The sequence below is a fragment of the Condylura cristata genome, unplaced genomic scaffold, assembly GCF_000260355.1.
Source record: "Condylura cristata isolate star-nosed mole 26May11 unplaced genomic scaffold, ConCri1.0 scaffold00002, whole genome shotgun sequence".
NCBI lineage: Eukaryota > Metazoa > Chordata > Mammalia > Eulipotyphla > Talpidae > Condylura > Condylura cristata.
Window position 1 is genome coordinate 47,712,688 of NW_004567103.1, and position 21,427 is coordinate 47,734,114.

General features: G+C 40.3%; 1 protein-coding gene across 1 annotated transcript in view; it reads right to left on the bottom strand.

The window, feature by feature from the left end:
- The window catches only part of CERS6 (ceramide synthase 6), a 254,533-nt gene extending 233,660 nt beyond the window's left edge, over positions 1-20,873 (bottom strand). The window contains exon 1 of the mRNA XM_004674575.2: positions 20,589-20,873. Within this exon, the coding sequence (XP_004674632.1) occupies positions 20,589-20,758 (170 nt within the window). The 5' untranslated portion in view covers positions 20,759-20,873. The remainder of the gene's footprint in view (positions 1-20,588) is intronic.
- Between the last annotated feature and the right edge of the window lie 554 nt (positions 20,874-21,427).

Sequence of the window (21,427 nt, forward strand, 5' to 3'; positions counted from 1 at the left end):
TCAGGGACAGTGATGGCTTTGGATATGTACACACAAAAAAAATTCCAAAAAGGTATATGAAAAACACAGAACCTGGAGTTATTATTATCTGTTTTCTGATTCTGTCACTAAAATCATAGCACTGTGATCGTGGGTGAGTCATTAACCTTCTAGATCTGTTTTTTCATCTGTAAAACTAAAGGGTTTCAAATCTCAAATTTCTCTTCCAGTTATGAAATTGTATTTTTGTGTTCTACAAAAGTAATTGTCTTGAATTCCCGGTCATGTTTAAAGACTTAAAATACTGTCTACTCTTATTAATTCATGTCTCACTCCCCTCCATTAGTATGGACAACTGAAACTCAATTATGTACTTGAAGGCAGACATTGAAGAAAATTCCCATGTAAACTTTTATTCTACTGACATATTTGAATGAGCAATTCAGTGCCCTTTACTGCTTAAAACACTAGGAAAGACTCATCTTCTCTCACAAATTTAAAGTAGCAGAATCCATCAGCTATGTACCTATCGACCACAGTCTTAGTGAAGCATATTATTGCATTAACTCCAAGCTTCACTATCTGAAAGGTTAATATTATCATCACCTCACAAGCTCAGAGAGATTCCTTCACTTACTGAGAGTCACCCTTCTAATGAGCAGTGGTGACAGAATTCAAATACAAGACTGTGCTTTGGACGGGCCCGCTGAGGAGGATCTGAGCAAACATCTCGATCGTAGGTAAAAGTAATCACAATGCATTACTTGCTTGTCACATCATAATTATGCCATCAAACTTTCTATAGCACTTAACAGTGTTTACAGTGCACACATCTGAAAAGATGGGAAGAAAAAGATTCTACTAGGAATAGCTTCAAATTTGTCATATATGAGGAAAAAAGTCCACAATATATGTACATATACCTATGGAAAAATCATAACTACATATAATTTTAACATCTTATTAGAAATGAAACACATTGGTGTCTCAATTCTTTTGTGTACATAAACATAAAAATGAAATGAATAAAAGTTAAGATTAAGTAAGTGGGATATACAGAAACCATTTATTTTAATTCACAATTTTAAAACTGTCTTATAAAAACAATCAGTACTACCAGATAGTAAGAGATAAAGTTACAACAAAATAGCAAAAGTACAGTGGAAATTTAGTACATGATAGAGGAAACATTTTAAATAAAGGAGAAAAATATGAATTTACTAACTCATGTTAGGACAACTAGTTAACCAATTAGGAGGAATCTGGAATTCTCTGACACTAGAATAAGTTCAAGGTGAATCAAAGATTTAAACATGCAAGCAAAAATAACTGGAAATAAAAATAACTATTTTTATTAAATAGTAAATTAAGTGTTTTTCTCTGTAAGGCCTATTGGAAACTCACCAAAATCACCTAAAGAATAAATGAAATAAATTCCAAAAGAATAAAAGATGATAACAGGTAAGCTTACTTAAAATTTTGGCAGAAGGAAAACAGAAGAGTGAGTGGTAACTGATCCAGCCAAGTGGAGACAGCTGAAGCTTCACTGCCTGCCATGCTTAAAGTCAAAAGAAATATCTTACTCTTCCACATGGGTAAGAACCACCTGGCAATCCTTATCCAGTATAGCTGCTGACTCAGTGGGTCTGGGCTGGCAACTGAAGCGGCATTCCTAACAAGCTCCTGGTGATGTGCACAGATGTTGCGTGGTCTGTGTCCACGCTCTGAGTTGCAAGGCTTTAGGGTAGATGATGCCAGAAATATTCAAGAACTGCAGGCACCTGATATTTCTGGAGGATGGTGAGCAGATTGGTCCAAAGTCTGTTTAGGGAACAGAAAGCCTCCAGACTCAGTCTGGTAGCCTCGTGGCTGCTCCCTTCTGCCCCAGCAGAGAAGTGGTTTTCTCCTGGAGAAGGTGACCTGACCGCGTGTCTGACCTTTGGGATTCTGAGCACAGTGACCAAAAACAGGAACTAAATAATGAAAACCTGAAAACCAAACAGGACCTTCTGCTCCATCTTATTGTTCAAGTCTCAGAATGCAGACAGCAGGATCTTAACACTCAAGCAAGTGAGAGGAAGGAGGGCAGTTCTCCTTGGAAACTGACATGGTCAAAGAATAATCATAGAAAAAAAGAAATCATCCCAGAAAAAATATTATAATTAAAGTCCAAAGACAACAGAGGCATATATCATAATATACATGGGGGATAGCTCATTTTTAACTGCATAAATAACCTTTACAAATCAATAAACACACCCCTAAGACAAAAATATCAAGTTGTGCTAAAAAAATAAAAACACGAAAATGTTCTCTCACTTAAAAATCAAGGTAAATTAAAATTATACCATTTTTTTCACACAGTCAATTTGGCAAATAATTGAAAGTTCAGTTACATATCATGATAGAAACTTTTCCTGGTGGTAATATGAACAACTCAACAATACCTATCAAAATAAAAAATGACCCAGCAACTTTACACTAACAGGAGTTTGTTCTAAAGAAATTCACATGTAAACAAAGATAAATGTACCAAAATAGTCACCAGAGTATTACTTTTATTAGCATGTGGTTGGGAATGATCTAAAGATATACTAATAGTGGACTGGTTAAATAAATTGTATTAAATTATATGTTTTTTATTTATGTTAAAATTACACACAAAACATTTGTGCGAGGAACAAAGTACAACAAAACATATATTGTTTGTATCAAATAATATTTATAGAGAGATATTTATGTTGGAGTGCATAGAAAAGTTCCACAGAAGAATTACAAGTGGTTGTCGGAGGACAGGGTTGTAGTTTTCTTTGAATACTACAGATTTTACTGTTGGACAGTTTCCCATACTAAGAATGTACAGATTTTTTTTCTTTATCAGTTTCCTTCCGAGTCTCAAGAAGGACAAGGTGTTGCTAATGGGAAAAGAAAGAGTTGTCTAGAAAGGGTCACGGTGCAGTGAGATTCATTTTTCTGTTCAAGAATTAATTTGGTGGGCCCTCCCTGGTGGCACAGTGGGTTACAGCACCCCGCTAAGAGCTAAAGCCACTTCAGCATGAGTTCGATCCCTGTCCCAGAGGTGACCCACATGGCGCGGCAGACCTCGCCTGACCTCCATGCTGCTTCCCTCAGCAGTGTACTTTGTCAATCGGCCTGTTCTGTTCCCCACTCTGTCTCTGGTGAATCTTCTCACTGCCCCTGCATCTCTGGCCTGTACCCCAGTTCTGTATTCATAAGTAAATAAATCTTAAAAAAAATGAGAGAATTGGCCCTCCCTGGTGGCGCAGCGGGTTAAAGCACAGCACTGAGAAACTAAAGCCACTTCCGCATGAGTTCTATTCCCGCCTGCCCCGGAGGTGACCACATGGCGAGGCAGACCTCTCCTGACCCGCCCGCTGCTCCCCTCAGCAGTGTACTTAGTCAATCTGCCTGTTCTGCTCTCCACTCTGTCTCTGGTGAAGCCTCTCGCTGCCCCTGAGTTTCTGGCCTGTACCCCAGTTCTGTATGAACAAATTAATAAATCTTAAAAAAAAAAAAAAAGAAAGAATTAATTAATTTGGGGAAGATGAGCAAACTTCTTTTGTGAATCTTTCAGTGAATGGGACTGATAATGATGATAATTATGTAATATCAACATAATATTTTATAATAAAACATGTTTGATTTATTTATCATTTTAACCCTGTGATCATTTATTGAAGTTATATCTCCTATATTCAAACTCCTCATGTTCTCAGGTTCATTTAGTCAACAGGAATAGCAAGTCTGCATTCTGAGGAGGTATCTGTCGTCCAAATGTCAGTTTGGAGCTCTGAAGTCTCCATGCTACAAGACCAAACAAGATCTTGTAGTGTAAACACCACCGCATCAGGGGCAGGAGCCAAAACTCTTGAGAAATATTTGCCTGACCTACATGAGTCTTACAAGTAGATTTACAAGTCAATGTGCTTTACATTTACTTACTAAAGCCAAGAAATATTATTCATGAACTGCTACTGAGTTACTAGCTACTTGAAAACTTATGGTTTCCCAAAACAAACCCATGGACACAAGTTCCATAAAATATCAAAGCAAAATATTTTGTGTATAATCGTGCCCATGTTTTCCATTAAAGCATCACTTCCGCCTTATTTTTTATTCATCTATTAAATTTAGTCATCAGATCTAAATTTATGATCTTCCCTCACCTTATAATTTTACCAAAACCTTAAACATAGGTTTCTACAGCTTTGGAGCAATGCATCCAAAAACAAAAACAAATGTAGTTCTATGATGTGAAATTCATTTTCAAGAAGTTACTTTTTGTCATCCTAAAATGCAAAGCAATCCCACAAGATATCACCTCACACCTGTGAGAACTGCTGCTGCAATCAAAAGACAAAAAGCAACAAGTGTGAGGAATAATGGACAAAAGGGAAGTCACACACTGTTGATGGGAACATAAACTGGTACAGTTAGTAGGGGAAACTGTAAGGAAAGTGCTCAAAAAAATAAAATAAAAATACCACGATCTTCACAATTCCAGTTCTGGCTAATTATCTGAACATGAATACACTAATCCATAACACCAAAATCATATATTACCCAAAAAACTAATATTGTTCTTAGAAATCAATATTACAATAAAAATTAAATAATTTTAACACAATAAACTTCCTTAGAATGTCTCTATTCTTACATAATAAATGCATATTCTATTAAGTGTCACAATATTTGCAGTTTATTTTGTACCATATGGGAAAAAAAATGATAAAATGCTAGCAATCATATAAGTGATGGGAATACATGTGTTCATGGTAGTTTTAAGTATTTTCTTTGTCTCTGATCATTTATGTAATAATCAAATATTTTAATATATGTCACTATACAGGTATAGTGAACAGAGAGAACAATGTACCTGACTGGGAGGAAAATGGGGTGGGCAATGTACTGTCTTCCTGCAGAATAACCTAATTCTAGATTTTAAAGCTTCTCCTGAGTTCTTCATTCTTGGTGACTCACTGAATCTTGGCTACTTGTTACTTGATGACTTGTTGCATACAAGTTTTTCAACTCCAGGATATCTTAATCATAAGATAATCATAAAAAATCATCATAATAACTTATTAGGAAACAGTACAAGCTGAGATTTTTTTCATTCATGATTTTATATACATCATATAAAATATTTAGTATCTATAATAGATTTACATTTGTTGTAAAGAAATATCACAAAACATCAATCCTGTTACTTAAGTAAGCCCAGGCAATGAGTTAGAAGGGTATAAATTTGTGAGACAAAGATTTATTAAATAAATGGTTGTAGATGCCACAAAGCTCAATATTGTAAGTGTAAATGAATTTCTCTCTCTCTCTCTTTTTTTTTTACTATTACTATTCCCACCTCTCAGGTATAAAGGGACAGACTTGTGTCTTTTCGTGGCAGGTATTATTAACTTGCCTTCCTAGACAGAGTTCTAAACTTCTGTTGTTTGGTCAAACCACCAAGTTAAGACAGTGGCTGTTTATTGTTTTGTTTTTACAGACCAGGATGGTTTATAAACTTTACATAAAATTTGCATCAGGTTAAGTCAAAGAGTGGAGATATTTTCACAGTGTAGAGAGATCAGTGGGTAGAGGAGATGGGTAAATTGGTATAATTTTTCTTAAAAGCCATTAAAATTTTAACTTTGTACATTATCGAACTAGCAATTCTACTTTTGTATGTTAGTTTAGAGAAATAAACACAACTACAAACAAGACTGATAAAAATGATGTTACCACATTGTTCCTAATGGTACTTAGAGAGAAAACAGTTAAATGATATCTGAAATACCTGAACAATAGGATACGGTGGCATTATAAAGTGGTTTCACCAACACTGGAAAACTTTCCAGACCTAACATTAGGTGGAGGGAAAACAAGTTGGGCTGTTAAGAAGTTTGTAGCAGCTAGGTGCATCAGTTCAAAAAAAGTTTTACATGATTTAAATTAACAGAAATTCCTTGCACTTGATCTCTGAGTTAAGAATTAGACACTGGCTGGAAAATGGAAAGGAAACTGATGGAAAGAAAGGCAACCCAGGCTTGGTTCTACTTTCTGTGCAACATGTGTGTCTCATCCTCAACTGTGAAAGTGGGAACCTGCTTGCCAAACAAACTGCTGTTCTACAAATTGCATTACTTAATACTTTTTTTGTTTTGTTATCAAAATAATGTCTAAAACCATGGAGCTATTTTTTGAAATCAGAAAGAACACTTACTAGATATTATTCATTTCAGGAATTTCAAACACTAAAAAAATTAAGTTAGCAATGTGTGAGGTGATACTTCCTATTAACTCTCCTTCTGATGGGACCTAAGCCACAGTGAATCACAATGACAAGACAGTGGCAACAGTGTTCAGAACTATAAGGTAAAGGGGTCTGTCAGTCAGGAGATTCCACTTACCCTGGCAACCTGAGGTGTGAGGAAAGACAGAGCTACACTTTGCCAGGAAAGGAAAAAGTAAAGAGAAGTGAAAGTGCTAAGCAAAAAAGGGCCCAGTCATTTCAAGGTCTGATAAACTGACTGGTCTTTTTTTTTTTTTAAGATTTATTTACTTATGCATACAGAACTGGGGTACAGGCCAAAGGTGCAGGGGCTGTGAGAGGATTCACCAGAGACAGAGTGGGGAGCAGAACAGGCAGATCGACAAAGTACACTGCTGAGGGGAGCAGCGGGCAGGTCAGGAGAGGTCTGCCGCACCATGTGGGTCAACTTTGGGGCGGAGATTGCACACACACTGAAGTGGCTGTAGCCACCTTGCAGTGCTACATCCTAACTCGTTGCACCACCAGGGAGGGCCCAACTATGACAAGTCTTAAGCTTGATTAGTGACCCTCTACCCAATCTTACAGGGCTGGACTCTGTGCCATGACATGGATGGAGTTGGGCACACAAACAGGCACTAGGCAAACCTTTCTGCTGCTTGGCGACCTGTAGCTGAAACATGTGTCTCAAGGAGGCAATGGCAGAGCAGCTCGAACTTTCTAATACTTCCCTCACTCAACTCTAAAATACAGCAATACAGCTCTCTGCAACATTGATTTCAGGGACCCAGTTCTCTCAAATCAGCCACAGGCACCCACAGTTGCAAAAGTCAGCTTCACACATGGTAGCATGCAACAGAACCATGAACATAAGATGTATACAGAGAAAACCACTTGACTGTCTGCACACTCTTTCAAAATAACTGCTGCTTAACAACCATTACCTGTCTCTATTTTTGGTCTCTCCCCAGTACTTTCACAATTCTGAAAAAACAGCCATTTAAACGTGGAAGCTTAACTTGCTCTGGGGTGTTAGAACAAAGCAAGTACGTGATCTCTAACACAGAATAAACATGTTCAGGAGGACTCACGGCACCAAGAACTAGCCCTGCAGAAAGAGTTCTGCCCTTAGGCCACCTACCCACACTTACATGGGGAGCCTCTCTACAATGGACTTTTTAAAAAGGGCCCTGGAATGCGGGACAGTGACAGTGGAGCAGGTGTCACTTCTCAGTCACCAGGGAAATGTCTCTCCTCGGTTCTTCACATTTAGGCAGGGCAGAGTGGTCATTCTGTTGTGAGGGGAAAAAAAAAATCTGGCTGATGACCAGGCCAGCAAGGCTTTTAACAGGACAATCGAGTGGGGTGACTGATTCCATTTTTCCCGACTGTGGAATGCGGGACAGTGACAGTGGAGCAGGTGTCACTTCTCAGTCACCAGGGAAATGTCTCTCCTCGGTTCTTCACGTTTAGGCAGGGCAGAGTGGTCATTCTGTTGTGAGGGGAAAAAAAAAATCTGGCTGATGACCAGGCCAGCAAGGCTTTTAACAGGACAATCGAGTGGGGTGACTGATTCCATTTTTCCCGACTGAGGCATTCCTGGGACAGTTCCAGAGATCCTGGGAGCAGCTGTCACTCTACTTCGGCACACAGGGGGTTCTCTAAAAAGCTAGGTTCCACCAGGACCTGGGAGGGTGGCAAAAGGCAAGTCACTGCATCTCTGTAGGCTTCGGTGTCCTGATATACAAGATAGGAGGTGGAGACTTTACCACTGTCAGCATTTCTCAAAGTGCGAGCTTCAGATTCTCTACACCCTAAGAGCATCTGGCAGTAGTGTTCCAAGAGGTTGGGATTCCAAGAGCTAGTGGTAGGAACTGTGTGCCCTGGTGGGGAGGGGCACTTTTTTTCACTCTGTCAAATCTGTTTATTGTTGCCTGCACATGGTGCGACTAAAAAGCAAACCAACTTTTAGACAATTGAATGTTGTTTTAAATCTGCAGGGAACACATGTTTTGGCAGTGTGCACCTGGGCAGACTCCTCCCGCCACCATTCCCTCCGCTGGTGTCTGACATATGATAGATTCATGCATTGTTTAATGAATGAGTTTTCGATTTCCTTTGTAAGTACTCAATCTATTGCTGAATTGAAAAAGAGGCAAATTTTTATCATTTGTCATTCTACAACATAGTGGTTCTACCTTGGCCTTAAATGTAATGTAAAATGTAAAAGACCGCTCACGACAGACGTCATATTTGATCATTCCAATATGCTCTCCATCCTGGTTAAAAAAAAAAAAAATTAACCATCTTCTTAAATTATTTACACACCTAACTACTCACAAACTGAATTTCAGTTGAGCAGAACCAGCAGAGGCGCTAACCAGAGCAGGTGCCAGTAAACCTTGGTCAGCCTAGTGAATCCCTCCCCCCCCCACACACACACACCCCCACACACAGGGCAGCTCAAATTTAGAGGGCATAGATTTGTTTCTCTCAAGGATAAGAATACATGTTTATTCATTTCATTTTGAATCTTTGCATCTTCTTAAGTATCCAAGTGAATTTGTTTTTTCTTCATAACCAAATTAAGGTCAGAATGATGTTAGCTTCCAGCATTTCCTTTTTCGGGAGGCGCTCATGAAAAAAATAATAATAATAATACTTCTGTGCTGTCTAAATATTAATGCACAATCGCAGTAAAGTGTATTACATGAGTGTGAGGCAGTCGGGCCCAGTTCTTCACTAAGTTGCCATGGCTGTTTCCTCTAACAACAACTGACAGAATCAGAAATTTTCTTTGAAAGGCGAGACCCTACATTCAATGTGTACATTATTTCATTTATTCCTATGAGTTTTGGAGGAAAACTAAGCATGGAGAGGTTAAATAATCTGCTGTCACTGGTAAGTAGCTGGGCCAGAATCAGCTCATCTCTTAAGTCAATATAAATGGTGAATTTGATGTTTACCATTAACAGGTGCTATGTAATAATTTAAAATCCAATTGAGTTTTTCTTGAAAATGCAACAAACAAGGGCCAGATAGGGCTGTGGGAGATACATTATGTGCCTGCATAAAGCAACCTCCATAAAGTGTCTCCTGAGAAAATTCCATTCAGAGGAACACCATCATCCTGACTCTCCCCAAATGCACGGCCATCACTTGCCTAAAATCCTACCATGAGCAATTGTTTTCTGCAAGTCTCTGGCCTACAGTCTACATCATTATTAATGGTTGAGAAAAGGTTTAAAAGCATTCTCCTCCCTAAGTAGGCATAGTGCTAAAGAGACTGAGGCAACTTCCATGCCTGTGTAAAACTAAATATTTACTCATCCACAGAACATGTAAATCCTCCAGTTCCAGGATCAAATATATAAACAGGTCCTACTGCCTCCACAAGCTGCACCCCCTCCCAGCCCTCACCTCCCCACCCACATACCCAGTATACCACATCACATTGCAGAATATTCTTTCTCAAGTACTGCTATATACTATAATATGGTATCTATTACATTTTACATGATGCATAGTTTTCACTGAGTCCCCTTTAAGAACATCTTCATATGGTGTTTTGATATCACACATTAGGCATGCTCCTAATGTTACAAGTGAGAACACCAAATTTCAGCCAGTACACTGTTCACTTCTGTGAAGCTGATTTAAAGGACAATGTTTGGATTTAATCCCAAATTCCATGGTTTTTCTGGTATCCCACCCATTTTCCTCCTCATTCCAGTAGGGATATAGCTGTACTATATGGCCTATGTATTTCTGATTAAGTATAATAATTTAATAACTAATCGCAACACATGAATAAAATGTAACATAATTTAAAAGCACTCTTACCCTCAAGTCTACTCAAAGACACACCTAACAACACACAAAGCCCTTATAGTCTCTTGATCCCCACAATGCCTAAGTGACTGCTTGGTTCTCAATTTTCCTTCACTCAAGCTGTTGTGTCCAAAACTGCAACTATCCTTAAATCACCAAGTCACTTTATTCTGCTTTGAAATGGTGATCTGTTAAGACAGTATCTACAGAGCTACTTAGACTAGCTGGCAGCTTTTACTGTGATACCTGCCAAACTATGTCTCCGGACAAGATTTTAGATGGTTTTCCCTCCATTCTTTCCCTTACTCTCAATCCTGTAAGCCACCTCTGCTTCTAAGACTTTCCTTTAAAGGATCTGTGCCAGTGATAATAAGAAGGAAAGGGAGAAGGGAAAGAGGAGGGAGGATATGGGGTAGGGGAGTAGGAACAAAGAGATGTAGAGTGAGAAAAGGGAAGAGAGGTGGGGAAAGGGGAGAGAGGGAAGAGAAGGGTGAGAGAGAGAAGAAAGGGGAGCAGGGGGTGGGAGGGAAGAAGGAAGGAAAGAAGGGAGGGAGGAAAAGATAGAAGGAATCAGCTTAGGGCATATTACTAACTTTGAAACCTGAAAACTTCTAAGATAAGATATGATATTTATGTAGACACTGGCAAGTTACAAACAAATGTTACCCCTAAGTCACTGTGTGAAAGGCTACCTAGTAAAACTGGAATGCAATAAAAAACCATTTGTGTATCTCCAACCCCACCTCTGCCAATACCAGTCTCCACAATCCAATTCAGAGGTAATAAAAGCACGGATAAGATTCAAAAAACGGGAGTGGTCCAAGAGAAGTCCATTTTGTGAAGGTTAGTGGTAAGGAAAAGAAAACAAATCACACACACACCTTCCAAAAATGATCTTGCAGATGAATTATGTAAAGCAATGTGTCGTACAATAACCAAACACTAGCACAACTTGGAAAACTACTGTCACTGCCTACAGCCAACTGCCTTATGGTATGCAGCATTGAATAAAATCATGTTCAAACATCCAAGTGTTTAGATCATGTGCTTACAAAATGGGTGTAAAATTTGACAGGTAAGAAGAGAGTCAGGTCATGTCTTCTCTGAGAAATCTCTCAGAGATCTTACTAGAATTTTAGCCTATCATATTGGTTTGCTTTAAATGGATTGTGAACTCATTAGGACACCTTTAATTTAATCCCAGGGATCCTCAGAAACTATGCAGTGTGCTTTTTGCTTTCCTTTTTTCAATGTGCCAACTTATTATTAAGCTGCCAAGTTAACAAATGGGCTGCAGAAAGCTGTCTGGTTGAAGTGTCTACAAAAAGGCCCAGAGTACTTAGCACTCTTCAAACTTCAGCCTTCCTTCCACCACCCTTCACCTCCCACCTACCCATGCCAGATAATTTTAGAGAGAAGGGCTTCTAGAATCCAAGGGAATTTAAAACAAACAGGGCTCAATGAATTGAAACCAAGGACCATGATGTTTGTTCCTAAATAGAAAACTATCCAGCTTAGAAAATGAAACCCATTACTGCCAATAAATGAGTTTTTCTTTCTTTAGTCAATGACTCTTCTTTCCTTGTAATTATTTTTAGTTCTGGTAAAATACACAGAACATACAACTTAACAGTTCAGTGGCATTTAGTCGATTCACATATTTCACAAACAATATTGCCAGCCATCTCTGGATCTCTCTTCATCTTATAAAACTGAAGCTCTATGCCCTTGAAACAGCTCTCCATTTCTTCCTCCCCCAGATCCTGGAAATCACCATTCTCTGAATTTGTAAATGCATGTAAACATCATATAAGTGCAATCATACAATAATAGATTTTTTTGTCTTTGTGACCTGAGCATGATGTCCTCAATTCTCTTCCATGTCATAACAAATGTCAGAATCCTTGTTAACTAAGGCTGACTAATTCTCTATTGCCTATGCAGGCCACATTTTGTTTATCTACTAATCTGTTGCTGGACACTTGAGCATTTCCATCTTTTGGCGCTAGTGAATAATATTGTTAGAAACATAAGTGTACAAATATCTCTGAGACCCTGCTTGCAATTCCTTGGGGCCTATACCAGAAGTGACATTGCTGAGTCATGTGCTGATTCTATTTTTAATTTTTGAGGAACCTCTATACTGCTTTCCACTGCAGCTTGCATCATTTCATATTCTCACCAACAGTGAACCAGGTTCCAATTCCCTCACATCCTCACCAACACTTGTTATTTTTTCTTTGTTCTCCTCTCTCTTTCACCTCTCTCTGTTTCTTTTCTTCTTTTTTAATCAAGGTAGCATTTGTTTACACACTGTATGTGATCTAGGGATATAGGTTCACTCTCAGATGTGCGTCCCATACCACCCCATCATCCCAGGACCCAAAGTACCCTGCCCTAGGCCACTGGGTCACCTCCTTCCTCCCTGTGTTCCTCTCAAAGCAGCCATCCTGTGTTGTCTTATATTGTTTGGTATCTCATTTCAGTGGTATCTCATTTACTAATGATTAAGTGATTAGTCTACTTATCACTTTTAACCAAACTACAGAAATATAATATGAAAGCTTAGGTTCTATCTCTGAGTATTCACATAAATGTTAATCCCTCAAGCTCTCTCCAAGCTCTTTCTCTCTGCCTAGTTCTTCTAAATAAATTCAAGATACTATCTACTTCATCCACTTGAATGCATCCCTCCCACTATACAAAATCTGGTAAACTTCCTCCCTAATGATAGTGACTTAGATTGTTTGGAGCAGTGGGGAACAGAAATCAAAGTATAGATATATGATCAGAAAAACATGTCAGGACAAAATCATTCTGCATTAAAGAAAAAAAAAAAAGGAAAGTCAGGGCCCTGCCTGGTGGCACAACGAGTAAAAGCACTGCACTGTGAAGCTGGCCACAGCCCCTTCAGCACAAGTTTGATCCCCACCCCAGAGGTGACCCATATGGCTCAGCAGACTTCTTCTATCTTACCCACTGCTCTGCTCAGCAGTGTACCTCGTCAATCTTCCTTTTCTCCCCCCTGTCTCTGGTGAACCCTCTCACTGCCCTTGCACTTCTGGCCTGTACCCCAGTTCTGTACGAATAAATATTTTTTAAAAAAAGAAAGTCAAAGACCATCACTCGCCTACCAAAATGTGGTTCCTAACAATAGGAAAACACATTAATTCACAGAAAATCAAATATGAGTGGTCAATAAGTATAAGTAAGGCCTCCCTGGTAGCCTAGGGGTTAAATTGCCATGCCATCACCATTATGGCCCGAGTTCCATCCCCAGCCATTTGAGCTGACCCACATGGCCAGCAGACCTCTCATCTCACCCACTGCTTCTTCTCTCAGCAGTGTATTTCACCCAGTCTGTCTGTACTGTTCCCTACCCCTGCCCCTGGTGAATCCTCTCACCCCCTGCATTTCTGACCTGCACCCGAATTCTTATTTTTTTTTTTAATTCTGTTTTCTAGGTAGCCATTGTTTTGACTTGGTGATGCTTTCCTGTGCTTGTTTTAATTCCTTCTTCAAACTAATTCATATTTTTTAATCATTTTTAATAGTCTATTTTTACATCATTTTGTACATTTTTTTTTCCATCTCAATTGTAATCGCCGCAGGTTTCCCATCACCAAGTCACCTGTGTGCCATCACCATAATCTCGTGCACTTCCCTCCCCACCCCCACCCCCGTTTTTAATCCCATTCCCCACTCCACCCCCACAAAATGTCTCTGGTATATGGCTGTTCATTATTCTTGTTATTTTCTCGCCTGGTCCATTATACTCCTGCTATGAGTGAAACCATCCAGTATTTTTCTTTCTCTTTCTGGCTTATCACACTAAGCATGATCTTTTCCAGCTCCATCCAAGTTACTGCGAAAGACATGTGTTTCTCTTTTTTGGTTGCTGAGTAATATTCCATTGTATATATGTACCACATCTTTTTTATCCAGTCATCTACTTTTGGGCATTTGGGCTGCTTCCATGTTTTTCCAATTGTAAATAAAGCAGCAATAAACATGGGGGTCTGCACCTTAATTCTTGTACCGAAAAACTTAAAAAATATATTTTTTAAGAAATGTAAGTATTTGAAGTAAATTCATTTTGAGTAATATAAAAAAAAACACAACTGTAATAGCTAGTTAACCTTCAAAGCAAAGGTGTACTCATATGATGATAATCAGCATATTGACAAGGATATGACGGTGGCTATAGTCTTTTCGGACAATATGGCAATCTGTTTATCAAGTACACTTTAGTGTTTTAGAAATGCCATTCCTAGTTAATGTTCCTTAGGAAGTCATCAGGAATTAAAAGCTTTATATACACTAACTGGAATAGCCTAAATCTCCAACAACAATATGGGGACTAGTTAAGTGTACTGTAGTATATCCAGAGTGCAGAATCTGAGTTATAATGCAGAGTTCTTAAAAATATCTTTGAGTAAGTTTAATTAAATGGAAAATGTTCATATTATATATTTAAGTAGCAAAGAGCTGCACACAATATATACACATACATTATGATGTCACGATACCTGGTTTAAAATAGGAGATCAAAATATTAGGAGATCAAGAAATCTGGCTCCAACATTACCTTTATAATATTAAGGGAAAATTATTTGCCTCCTAGGACTGGAGAAAAGATTAAAAGAAGTGAACCATGTAAAGTGATAAACACACATTGGGGAATAAATATTATTTGTTACTTTTACTTTGAGAATTATAATAAAAAATTATTCATTAAAAACAGCAGTCATTCTTGATAGCAAAACATGAAATAAATGATGAACACCAGCATAATTTTCAGGCGTTGTGCTCTGGACACTCAATCATCCTCAGAAGAGCTAATGAGCCAACTCAAACACCCTTTGTGAAAATCCCCATTTTATGTCAATTATACCATAGGATAGGTGTATAGAGAAGTCAATATAGATAACAGTGACAGGAAAGAACAACCACAAAAGACTTATAAAATCATAATTAAAGGGGCTGGGAGTGGGGAGATTCAACGCATAAAACCTTATGAATAAAGATTTTTCAGAGGGAGCGCTAACATAGAAGGATCCTTGAGCCAAAGGAGGAAAACACATTATCTCTTATTTTTACAAATAAAAAGAAAGGAAAAAATGGATTTTCTCAAGGCTTTAAGTGAGACAACTAATTACTTGCTAGCAATATTAAGAATTCCAGTATCCTGAATCATTTTAAGAAATCCTTATCACCTTAATCAAATGAAGATGGGAAGAGGACAATAAGATTTTGTGTCAATAAGATTTTGGTGGCACAATGGGTTAGGATGCAGCACTGCAAGCTAGCCGCAGCAGCTTCAATGCGAGGTCCATCCCCAACCCCGGAGGTGACCCACATGGCATGGCAGACCTCTCCTGCCTGCCCTCCTGCTCCCCTCAACAGTGTACTTCATCGATCTGCCTGTTCTGCTGCCCACTCTGTCTCTGATTAATCCTCTCACCTCCCTCCCCACACCTCTGGCCTGTACCCCAGTTCTGTTTATATAAATAAATAAATCTTAAAAAAAAATAAAAAGAACACTATTCACTAAGGGACTAAGAGTAACACTATGCCTTTTATCCGTAAGTCAGTCTATTACAAATACCTAAACTACTGCATCCTGTAAATGCAGATCTTGTATTTTATGAGAATGCTCTTTTAATATTCTACAAAGAATACCATGCCTTTGATTTTAGGTTGTTTTCCAACAAAACATTCATTGTAATCCAATCTGTCTATCCCAATCACAAATGGGAGCAGGAAATCTATTTTAGTCTGAACCAATTCTTGCCTCTTCTCCCAGTCTATGGCAAATTAGATATCCATCATTTTCATCTGAATCCCACCATCATGTAACAAATGAGACAGGTTTATTTATAGAATTAAAAACCCAGTACTCACTGTCTGAGAAAAACTGTGTTTGTAATGCAAGTTGTTCTCAAAAACCCTACTTAGGTCCCTTCAGGCTCTACAAGAAAACACCATAGATGGGGTGGTTCATAAGCAACAGGAATTCATTTCTCACTGTGCAGGAGACTGGGAAGTCCAAGATGAAGGTGCCAAGAGATTTGGCAACTGATGACAGCACATTCTTCATATTGATAGCCCCCTCAAGTGGGGCAGAGCTCACTGGGGCCTTCTAAATGAGGGTACTAATTACAAAAGGTACTAATCACAGACCTCATTACCTAATCACCAATAGCCACACTTTGGGGGTTAAGGGTTGCAACTTATTTTTGCAATTTTGCGGAGACATGAATTTTCAGTCCTTTGAACACTCTTTTAAAATACATTTAATGGTATTAGTGTTATTGTTATAAGGTACATTACAGGATCATCTTTCAGTAATGAACCTCTCCTAACAGCCAAATCTTACCTGATACCCCAATGATCCCTGGAAGTCTCTCACTCTTCTCTGCATCCCTCTAACCATCAAGAATACATCCTCAGTCATTCTATTCTCTCTCCATCCCACACTCTCTGGCTCTCTGGAGTTCCTCACCCACATCACCTGACTTTCCCTCAGACACACATGACACACTACAGTACCTTCAAGGTTTAGGGGCACCAGGTCATGTGGCTGAATGAGTCATGCAAGACCATTTTCAGTCTCCTTGAGGGTGACAGTTTTCATATTGTGGAGCTATGAGACCCAACCTGAAGGGAAAGGGCTTCTCATTTCACATACAGTCTCTTTAAGAGGTACCAGATCTACTCTGGCAGTCCATCTACAAAAGTTCAGTGGAAAGAGAGCAATGTCTCTATAGAATCTTCTCTTTTAGATATTCTGAAATACTGTGGCTTTTAGAACATAGTGATAATAGTCCAAGGTATTCTTTTGACTCAAGTCATATGTGGAAAATATAAAAAACAAAAATTGGCTGGGATATTAGTGTGGCGGTAGGTCGTTATTTTTAGATGGCTTATTTCTACCTGCAAAAAAAAAAAAATGACATTTAAACTCTTTCAAAGTTCCACGAGATTTTAATTTGTAAAGAAAAAGTAAGATTAGATTATGAAGTCCATCAGCTTTACTGTATAGAGGAGAAAATAAAGCAGAGAGAAATGAGGTGGCTGCCCAACTTTGACCCAGAAGTTTGGCTAGAACTTGATCACTGATTCTCAGTCAACACTTTTTGCATCTCTCCCTTTAACTCACAAAAAGAAAGAAAATGCATTACAACTACCTTTATAACAAACTTAAAGAAACTTATTCCCAAACAGAAATTCAGCAGAACTTACGGTTACCATAGTAATACACAGTTTTGAAAAAAGTGAATTTGTAAGAAGCATTTATTATAGAGTCTGAGAATGAGTTACTGAGTCCAAATAAGCATTAAATCAAGGAATTCTTCAAACAGATGATAATGCTACATTATTAAATAATATCCTTCCTTGTCATCAAGCTAGCAACATAATACAATGAAATACACTGTAATTTTCATTCTAAAAGAAATGACCTGTTTTTTATAAAACAAGAGATATTTTGTGCTGTCAAGCAAGTTATACCCACAGCAGTCCTTTGTGTTTCTATCCAGAGCTAGGTATAGAAAAAAGGGTATGCTAAAACACCAACCTAAAAAATAAATAAATAAAAACACCAACCTTTGAGCTATTCACAGACGTTGCCAAAAGTTACTGAATTTAAGTTGTCCCACTTCTGACCAACCGTTCTGGGCATCCACACTGTTATTCACATGCTACTAAAATATGGCACTATTCTGGCCACCAATTTCTCCACTGCTAGCACCCAAACAGTGGGAGGCAAATGCAAATAGGAACAAAAGGAAAGATCAAAGCCCAATTCAGTCAATTCTTTGGTGTTTCTCTTTACTGAGAAAAATAGAGAGAGTGTATTCTCCTTAGGGACAGAAATAGAGACAGTATTCAAATTCACAATTTTAGTCACAATTAGTGCATAACAGACTCCAATCCAATGAAATAAAGATCTTAGGCAATCAGGTATTTCACGGATATGTTCTTAGTTTTGAAATCAATTACAATAAAAGCACCAAAGGAATAGAATCCTTACAGGAATTATTCCTATTCCAACAATATTTCATTTTACAAAGAGAAATACAACAGACTTCGCTAAATAATATGATACCTTATAGAATACTATGAAAGAAAAATATTTATGCAAAACATGCTAAAAGGGTAATAGAAGTGAGTCCTACTACAGTAACAATACCAACTGGCTCAATCATATTGATTCAGGCCCTTAACTGATGTTACCGAGATGAAGGCCACAGGTTGGCTGCCAGCATGTGTTATTTAGAAGAGGAGAAACATGTAGAACTTGTAATTCTGGATGCATCTGTGCCCTTGGATTTTCAGAGAATCAAGACAGTCTGAATGATTAAAGACTTGTCATTACTAGAGGAAGAAGCAAATACCTTTGCAAAAGTCAGTAGCATCCTGAATTATTATTACAAACACTAATCATAAACTTTCAAATTTTACACCGGCCACTGAATGATGTCTACTTAGGTCAACAGCCTGAAAGAAACTGTTCAACACTCTACAGCATTCGAAGGACATCTGCTGTGACTTATAGTTGAAAGCAGCAATAGACTGCATAAATGGTAGTAAAGTTATGAGGCAAAAGAAGGAAAAACATAGGGAAAAACAAAACTGAACTTCCAATTTTCAACTATTACACCACTTGCTATTTTTTAAGGAAGACAGTCTAACTATACAAAGCTACCTCCATTCCATAGGATTTTTTTTTTTTTCAAACAAATTAATACCTTTGGAATCAGCACTGAGAAAGAAGCATGCCAGGAAAATGCAATTTTCTACATATAGGTCGTCAGCTGACACACTTTTGTTTTCCAAAACAAGGGACTGCACCTTTCTTTCAAATGCAAACTTAACTATGAGCACAGCAACACGTTGGCCAGAATTGATCTGGTATCATTCTACAACTGTGTGGGGAGCTCCTACTGTGTGCCAACATAGAGCAACCTGCTGTTCCTGAGAGACTGTCTTGGAGAGATTGCAAGACTAGACATGAGGTCCTATTTTTTCTGCAAGTAAACATTTGCTCCAGAAGCAACTCTAAACCTACAAACACACCCACTTTTCACAGTAAGTCTCAGCACTGGAAAGGATCAGTGACTATCAGTGCTGGATTCCAATCCTTTTAAAATAGGGCTCTAAGTCTGCTCCTTTGTGCCCTTTAGTATCTGCATGTGAGCAGCTGATTCAGTTCTCAAGCCACATTGCCCATTGAAAAATACACCTTCCTTAAACAAAAAATACTTTTTGTTCCCGTGAAGCTTTGTCTGTGTCCATTTCCCGCAACAAAGGACAAAAGAGAAATTCTGCCATCCTCAATAGTGGTTTTAAGCAAATAGAAACAGCAAACAAAGTAACAGATCAAAAACTCAAGAAACAACTAAGGTGAACCGGGACAGGGGGAAAGAGGTGGCATGGTTGTGAGAAATGGAGCCTAAACTCTACTTTGTGATCTGATGGGGGAAAGGTAAGGATTCCAGTAGAGAAAGACGGGTTTGTGCTGCCGTCCTGGTTTTATCTCCCCAGCACCCAGAGAGTGCAAGGCAGGCACAATCGAGTTTAGTGACTAAGACTGATTCAAAAAGAGAAACACAAGTTTACTCAGGACCCAATGTTACAACCCAATCGGGGAATGATACAAACATTAATATTACAATTCATTTCAAAAGATGATGTACCGTTACAAAAGAAAAAAAAATGATTATTCATAGGAGACATCTATCTATTTAAAAAAACCACCATTTTGCAGTCTGTGCGCCCGTCCTGTCACATCCTCTTTTAAAAGAAACCGCTAATAGAAACTGGAGTGCTGGGAACCTACAAACTATTGTCACCTACTTCCCAGGACTGTGGGCCTGACACTCAGTATCACTGTTGGAAACCAAACAGCAGCCAGTCAAGGGGTCCCTGGCAAATTCTTCTGAAACACGGTCCCAACAACCCGTGTGTCCAGGAGAAAGGACCGAAGTGTGCGGGGTTCTTTCGCCCTCTCGGCCCCGCGTCCGGAACGTTCCTGCCTGTCAGGTGGGCGGAGGCGAGCCTTGGCGGGGAAGCTCCGCCAGGCAGCGGGGCGTGCCCGCAGCGTGGAGAAGGGCGAGCGCCGGGAGAGTGCGGCGCGTCCCGCGGCCGGCCGCCGCTCACCTTTGTTCGCCGGCCCCGGCCGCCAAGAGACACTCGGCCCAGGAGGAGTGCGGGCGACCCCAGGGCTCGGCGGCCCCTCCCGGGCACCCGGGAGGAAATCCGTCTGCAAGCCCGACCCGCTCTGGCTCCCGGAACGGCGAGCGGGTAGAGAGGTCAGCAACCCCTTCCCGAACACAAAGGTTGGGAGGCGTGAACGCGAGCGCTAGGGGCGCGGGTGCGTGCGCCACAGAGCACGCGAGTGTGCGTGTGCGCGCGACTGAGTGTGCGCGCGTGTGTGTGTGCGTGTGTGGGGAGGGGGAGGGGAGGGGTGCTCAGCCCTTCTTACCTCTCGAAGATGAGCCGCACCATAAAGATGCAGAAGGCCAGAGGGAAGGCGAGATAGAGGTCCTCAGCCTGCGGGAAGGTGGCTTCATCCGTGTTCTTCAGGTCCGCCCAGGTGACATTGTGCGGGAGCCAAAACCTCTCGTTCCAGAACCAGGCTAAGATCCCTGCCATCTTGCTTTGTCCACTCCTGTCCTGCTGCTCCCTTCGCCCTCCGCGCTCTCCGCCTCTCGGGGCGCCTGGGGATGCACGCTGGACCGAGCCTGTGCAGCCGCCGCCTCCTCCGTGGCCGCTGCTCTCGAAGGCTCGCGGCGAGCCCCGGTTCTCTCCTCCCTCTGGCCGCGTTAGGGAAAGGGGCCGCCTCGCCTGTCACATGGCAGCCCGGGCCTCTCGCTCTGATTGGCTCGTGCTCCCGTCAAGCAGCGAGGCACACGCGGCCAGCTCGCCCACGCCCGGAGGGCTGGGCGCAGCTGCTGCGCCCTGGGCGCAAGAACGCCGCTCGGGGAGTGCTGGTGGGCCAGCGCACACCTCTGGCTCGCGCTCCGCGCTCGGCGCTGAGCCCTGGAACCCGGGCCCCAAATCCGCCCCAGCCCTCCGGCTTGCTCGCACATGCTCAGAACGCTGGCTTCTGCCCCAGTAGAGTTTCTAGGGTCTCAGTCCGCTTTCCGTGCGTCTGCAAGCGCTGGGGAGGCAGGTAGAGGCCGGACCCGGGTTTCAGAACTCCCTCTGCACTGAGAGAGAACTGGGAAAAGAGAAGTAGGGGGCGCAAAGAGCAAAGCAGGAAGAAGTGAGAAGGCAAAAGTCATCCGCTCAGCTCTTGGAGAGGCAGGGCGAAAATCAGGA